Source organism: Pelobates fuscus, chromosome 5 (assembly GCF_036172605.1).
Source record: "Pelobates fuscus isolate aPelFus1 chromosome 5, aPelFus1.pri, whole genome shotgun sequence".
Classification (NCBI taxonomy): domain Eukaryota; kingdom Metazoa; phylum Chordata; class Amphibia; order Anura; family Pelobatidae; genus Pelobates; species Pelobates fuscus.
This window is the reverse complement of record NC_086321.1, coordinates 181,893,745-181,901,185: the sequence shown is the minus strand read 5'-3', so window position 1 is coordinate 181,901,185 and position 7,441 is coordinate 181,893,745. Positions and strand designations below refer to the sequence as shown.

The 7,441-nt window shown below is 42.5% G+C and overlaps 1 protein-coding gene across 1 annotated transcript; it reads left to right on the top strand.

Moving 5' to 3' along the window:
* Window positions 1–6,221: 6,221 nt before the first annotated feature.
* LOC134612095 (olfactory receptor 2D3-like) lies at window positions 6,222–7,016 on the top strand. Its single transcript, XM_063456472.1, has one exon. It carries the CDS (start codon window positions 6,222–6,224, stop codon window positions 7,014–7,016), a length of 795 nt encoding a protein of 264 aa, XP_063312542.1.
* Window positions 7,017–7,441: the final 425 nt, after the last annotated feature.

Here is a 7,441-nt window from a genome sequence, read left to right as displayed (position 1 = left end):
AAGGGATCCCCAGACCGACCTTACTAGCCTCGTACAGCTAGGTGACCGACTAAGCCCGGCCGAGAAAACCCAGGCAAGACAGCTTCTGTGGGAGAAGCAGGCGACGTTCTCCCAAGAACCCGGGTACACCACCCTAGCTATGCACAAGGTCGAGACACCCGGACAGAACCCCCTACGACAACCCCCATACCGTATCCCGGAAGCAGTCCGAGAAGGAATGCGGAAGGAGATACAGGAGATGACCCGGCTGGGGGTTATTGAGCACTCAGATAGTCCGTGGGCGTCGCCCGTAGTCCTAGTACCCAAGAAAGATGGGACCACCCGGTTCTGTGTGGATTACAGGCGGCTCAACGAGCGGACTACCACTGACGCCTACCCGATGCCCCGGATAGACGAGTTATTAGACCGCATTGCCAGGGGGCGCTATCTGACCACCATTGACCTATGTAAAGGGTACTGGCAGATCCCCCTGGCCGAGGATGCTATCCCCAAGTCGGCATTCGTCACCCCGTTTGGCCTATACCAGTTTAGGGTTATGCCATTCGGGATGAAGAATGCTCCGGCTACCTTCCAGCGTATGGTGGATAGGCTCCTCGATGGCTTCCAGGGATTTGCATGTGCATACCTGGACGACATCGCGGTCTACAGTGAGTCCTGGGAAGACCACCTAGTACACCTAGTACACGTAGGGGTAGTGCTGGACAAGATTCGGGCCGCCGGCCTGACTCTGAAACCAGACAAGTGCCATTTAGGCATGGCAGAAGTGCAGTACTTGGGTCACAGGGTGGGTTGTGGGAGCCAGAGACCCGAACCTGCTAAGGTGGAAGCAGTAGCTAACTGGCCCACACCTATCACCAAGACCCAAGTGCTTGCCTTCCTAGGGACAGCGGGGTATTATCGACGTTTTGTCCCCGACTACAGCACGATTGCCAAGCCCCTGACTGACCTGACTAAAAAGAACCTACCTGTGGTCTCCAGCTTGTGAAGCCGCGTTTCAGGCCCTGAAGCAGGCTCTTGTGAATGCCCCTGTCCTGGCTGCCCCAGTCCCTAACAAACGTTTTCTTGTCCACACAGACGCTTCCATGTATGGACTGGGGGCTGTGCTGAGCCAGGTCGGGGAGGATGGAGGAGAGCACCCTGTCGCATATCTCAGCAGAAAGTTACTACCTCGAGAAGTGAGTTATGCGGCAGTAGAGAAAGAGTGTTTAGCCCTGGTCTGGGCACTGAAGAAACTGAGCCCTTACCTATACGGACAAGAATTTTCTCTTGTAACAGACCACAACCCCCTTGTCTGGCTTAACCGGGTCTCTGGGGACAATGGCAGACTGCTGAGGTGGAGTTTGGCATTGCAGCCTTATAATTTCACTATCAGCTACCGGCCCGGTAAGCAGAACGGGAATGCGGATGGGTTATCCCGGCAAACAGACGTCCCTATTCTCCCTAAGTCCGGTCATCCCCAAGTTGACCCGCCACAGGGTCAAGCCGGGTCTGCCGGAGTGTTCCACAAGGAGGGAGCCATGTGACAGACCCATCCGTCTGGACTAAACTTATTGGGTTCGTCTGATTTGCCCAGTACTTATGGTCCCTGAGAGATCATGCGAAGGGTTGTGACTTTGTGCAAATGACATTTCAAATACAGTGGAAACAACAAAGCGCCAAAGCTACCAAAGTCCTCGAGGTGGCCGACATCGGACAAAGGACCACGTGGCGGCGGCCATTTTAACTTCGAACCCGCCGACCCGTACTATCGACGATACTTCGACACTTCAACGAAAGTCGAAGTACCGACCCACTTCGAACGGGACTTAGACATTTTTAGGCCAGCAAGTGACCGACCGCACAGCCCGAATCCAGGGAACTATTTTGGGCAAGAAAAGGTACCTGCGGTCGGTCGTAAACGGACTTTCGAGTAACTTTTTATTCACTGAAGGGATTGGTGTGATTTTTGAGAATGTTTATGTTTTAAGTATGCTGAATCTGAATATGTACCTCTTATGTGAATATGATGGATGGGTTGGAAGTTATGAAAGTTGTATAAAAGTATATTTCAAACTGTATGTATAATGGGATTATGTGTCACACCAAGGGGAGGGAATGTGGGGGATGTACCATCGATGCCAGTGGTTGTTTTATGCCTCCCCTTGGGTGTGGCCTCTGTGTGTGAAATGCAAATAAAAGGCAGGCTGGCTGATCCAGTCCTGAGTTCATGTTTTACCCTCATAATGGAGCTTGGTCTCGTTATTGGGGGAACCGGGATTACAAGTGACTAAAGACTGTGTATGGAGCTCGGAAGGTGGTACCGTAACACTGTTATGCTCTCCTGGAGGAGAAATCTTTCCCACACAGTCCTGGATGTCAGCTACAGCGGTTAAGCTACAGCGGTTGTGGAGTCTGTGATGCTTAAGGTGTCCGGTGCAGTGCTTATAGTCCTCGGCGTCCGCTAGGAAGCATCCATTGACGGAAGTGCCCAGTCGGGATGCCAGGTGATCCGTCACAACGATCTCAGCCAATCCAGTGCAATGGAAAGCAATGGATTGGCTGAGATCGTCAAGTCTGATTATCTTAGCCAAGGAGGAGAAGCGAAAGACGGAGCCAAACACCATGCTGGCTCCACCAATCAGCATCACTTATGGCCACCCAATGGGTATCACTGAACAGGGGCTGTGTAGTATTGACCGGCTGGGAGGAAGTGACAGATGATCATTTCCTCCCATCTATGAGGAGAGCACGTCACACGGGAGAGTAGGTACAGGGAATACAGGACAGCCAGCAACACCTCAAGCAAGTCACCCTCCTACAGATAAAAGTTAAGCAAACAGGAGGGTGGCTGGAAATATAAAATTATGACATATATGTGTGTGTTCAAGTAAGTTTATCTTAACATAACCATGTAGAAAATATTATAACAACACAGAATATTAACCATCCATCATCTACTGGCGTTACCCCATCAATAAAGCCTGCATGAAGTTTTGTCCACCTCTAAAACATACTGTATGTAAAACTTCTATAACACCCTTTTACAATCTCCTGTCAAGATCAAGTTGCCTACAATGCCTAACTCTCTGGCTAAGCTGCTATTGGACATGCTGTTATGGTACTTTTTCAGTAAACCAAAATGTTTAAATGTCTATCTGTTCCTGTCCAAATTAAAAAGAATTGAATTGCGTATATACGCTGAAGTAATTCAGTCTGACACACGGAGTTCAGGTTAAAATAACTTCGAGGAAATTTATTGGCAAGTGAAGAAAGAGCGGGCGCGCAGGCCCTTTTAAGAGACATTTTCGTCATCATTGATTATCAAGATATCAGTGAATAAACATCATTAATTGGATTAATTGTTAAGTGTCTGGATTAGTATCCACCTATCAATATAATTAATTGGATCAAAAACTAAGTGGTTAGCTTCGTGTCCACCCACCAAGAGGTGGTATTATTTTAGACACGGGTGGGGACAAGGGGGTCTTGAGCGTCATTTTACACGATTTGTCACAGTATCAGGTTAAAATGGAGTTAGTGCAGTAATTCAATACAAGTACAATAAAGATTTTTTAATAATTCTACATCAGTCCCCCCTATGAAATGTTAAATTCTAAGAGATAGAAACTTTATTTGTTAATACCAGAAGATGTGTTAGCCCAAAGGCACAGAAACCCCGTGGCCGCTAGCTAGGTGTTAATGCAAAGTGCAAGTCTGTCCCTAATTCTGACCCTAATAGGCTAACTCATCTGTCAGTATGGCTCTCGAACACTTCACACCCATGGGTGGCCCATGGCGGCTAACCCACCACTTCTCCACACGGGGCCTTTACCATTCACTGACAGATGCTGTCCCTAAGGTGGTCCCTTCCTAGAACTCTCGCACTTTATCATCAAAAGGGATAGATTGCAGCGGCAAACAGGGTGAGTTGAGATCCTGGAAATCTTGGTCATCAATTTCAAGATGTGTGAAAGTGGGTGCCGCTTGGTCAACAGTCTTCGTAAGGGCTTTCCTCAGACAAGGGAAGACACAACAAAAGAGAAGAGCGAAGATAAAAAGAAAAATTAGTATTGCCATACCAATATGCAATAAAGCCTTTTGCCAACCCGTCATCCAACCAAACCATCTGTCCCAAGGATCTTTTATCCCAGAATTCCTTTTCAACTCTTCTGAGAGGTAATTTAATTTTTCTATGGCTAAAGTAACTTTACCATTAGGGCCTGTGTTTTCTGGGATGTAGGTACAACACACAAAATTATACACATTCATAGATTACAAAACAATGTGCAATATTACAGTCCAGACACAATCTCCATTTACATTTTCTAAGTAAACTTCTCACAAATCGTATCACAGTTTTGCAAAAATGTATCATCCTGCTTGTTGTGCTAAATGTTGCCTGACTTCAGGTCCTATTTTTCCTACGTGTTAAAATAAAATGCTGTTAGGTGCTATATGTATTGGGAATTAATTAATATAACAGGAAATATCTCAGGAGGTCATCACTATAAGAAGTATTTTTTTAGCATATGAACCACAGGGACAGGGACATAGAGTATATAAGCTTATTTTAAACTAATCTTGTATCAATAGTGAATGATACTTAATGTAATTACATTTCATTATTTTATAAATAATTTTAACTGAATGCTTTTAGTGTACTTTGACTAATGCATTGCATTTTGTTCTGCAAAGGAAGCATAGCTATTATCTACCCTGAGGTAAGATTTAATTCTGTAGGATCACTGAATGCCGATGGTAATGGCATCGGCATCTAGATATTAAACATGTTACACTGCACATTGAAAACTAAATTGGTACTGCGCTTGGAAATATGCTAATAACATATTACTGATGTAACACGCACAGAGAGATAAAACAATACTAGATGGACTAGCATAATATATACCATTATTAAATGATGATATACTAAATTAATGAGGCAAAACTAGTTGGAAAATATGTATTCTTTACAGTCTTCTCACAAACAACCCACTTTAAAGGGACACTATAGTCACCAGAACAACTACAGCTTATTGAATTTGTTAGAAACATAGAAACATAGAATGTGACGGCAGATAAGAACCATCCGGCCCATCTAGTCTGCCCAATTTTCTAAATAGTGTTCTGGCAAGTAGAATCATTACCTTCAGGCTTTTTTCTGTAAACACTGTCTTTTCAGAGAAAATGCAGTGTTTACATTACAACCTAGTGATAACTTCACTGGCCACTTCTCAGATGGCTGCAAGAGATTCTTCCTGGGTCATGGCTGCCTAAAATGCATCCAAACATTCAGTATCTCCTCCCTCTGCATGCAGGCACTGAACTTTCCTCATAGAGATGCATTGATTCAATTCATCTCTACGAGGAGATGCTGATTGGCCAGGGCTGTGTTTGAACCATGCTGGCTCTGCCCCTGATCTGCCTCTTTGTCAGTCTCAGCCAATCCTATGGGGAAGCATTGTGATTGGATCAGGCTACCACTTCTGATGATGGTAGCAGACAACTTGCTATTCTGAGGAAAAACAGCATGCAGATCTACAGCTTCAGGCTTGAATACAGTAAAATTTTGCTATATTTAAGAGGCATGAGGGGCCCAGGGGGGGCTAGATGGTGGTGTTAACACTAATGGGTAAGGAATACATGTTTGTGTTCCTGACTCTATAGTGATCCTTTAACATCTGTAATTGAAGAAAGCAACATGTTGGTTAACCATTGTTTAATTTGGAAACAGTGTTATATTTTAGAAAGTATTAACAGATTTACTCTATTTCATATATTAAAAATAGACTCTTCTTTACACACAATTATTTCACTTTTTTATTTGGTATAAGCAGATTTTTTTTCCATAGATTTGAAAAGTATGCAATCTCATGTTATATTTCAACAGGGTGTCCTTGCATTCCGCGATATTTATCTAAAAAAAAAAAAAAAATGTAAAAAATTATAAATCACAATAATGTAATGTAATTATTTAATTTTCTTTTAATACACATCTATCCAATGTCTATAGTGCTTGTAATCTTGATTCACAAAACAATACTTGCATGGATATTTGAGTTCAGCCATATTTTTCTATATTTCCATATTTTGTAAAAATGAGCAATCTCACCAATGTCGATGGGTTCATCCTTAATGCCTTTTCAAACAAAATGATGCCAAATACATTGTATTTTCTGTTGTTCCTACTAATTTACCTTATTACAGTGTTCGGAAATATATTGATTATTTGTGTTAGCAGCATGGATTTCCACCTTCGGACGCCCATGTATTTTCTACTCAGTAATCTTTCTTTCATGGATGTATGTTACACATCTATCACTGTTCCCCAAGTTATGGTTATCCTCTTTTTGAACCCCCCAGTGATTTCTTTACGAGCATGCATAAGTCAACTATATTTCTTCCTTACCTTGGCAGCTTCTGAGTCATCTTTATTGGCTATGATGGCCTATGACAGGTATGTGGCCATTTGTAGTCCTTTGCGATATGCAGCGATTATGAATAAAGAAGCATGTCTCCAAATGACAGCAGGTACTTGGTTAATAGGATGTATTTATGGAGCCATTCACACCATTAATACTTTCAGATTACCATTCTGTGGGCCCAAAATACTAAACCACTTCTTCTGTGACATTCCTCCCTTGTTAAAGCTTTCTTGCATTAATACATACTCCAATGAGGTGACTATTTTTGCTGTTGGTGGCTTCCTTATGCTTGGATGTTTTCTCCTAATCTGTGGGTCTTACATGAATATCCTCTTATCAGTCTTGAAGATCCCAAAAGGAGTGGGAAGAGGAAAAGCATTCTCCACCTGTATATCTCATCTCATTGTTGTCCTGCTCTTTTATGGTAGTGGTAGCTTTATGTACCTGCGTCCAAAGTCTAATCTTCTGGCTGATAAGGAATGGATTCTCTCAATATTCTATACCAGCATTACACCTCTACTGAACCCACTTATTTACAGCTTAAGGAATAAGGATATTCAAAAAGCTATAGTGAAACAGATAAACTACAAAATAATGCACAGATTTAGGTAGTCTAAAACAGATTCTCATAATCTCACAATGATCAAGGTATTAAGCACACATAAATCATGTACTAATGACTAAAATGTTGAGACATTGTTTGAGACATCTACTTTTTCATGGTGGTTACCAGGAATGAACTGTGAGGTTGATTCACTAAAACAAATTGCGGTGAGTTGAACATTGAATTTGCAAATATTAGGCTAAAAACGACAAAATGTAATGAAACAACCTGGTTTCTCTGTCTAATCAATTATTCTGATCCTGATTTTAACAAATGATATTCCTTTAAATTAATGAGCAGCTATTAAGTCAGATTGGCAGGGTCGCCTTTTTTAAAAAAAAAAAATTGGATGTATATTTCTCCATCTTCATCTGGGTGGCCTCACCTCTTGCATTGATAACTGCATCTGGAATTGGTCTTGACTGAAACCATT

What these genes read in the sequence shown, in the direction of transcription:
- LOC134612095 (XM_063456472.1), top strand. Translation starts at nt 6,222, where the DNA reads ATGGATTTCCACCTTCGGACGCCCATGTATTTTCTACTCAGTAATCTT.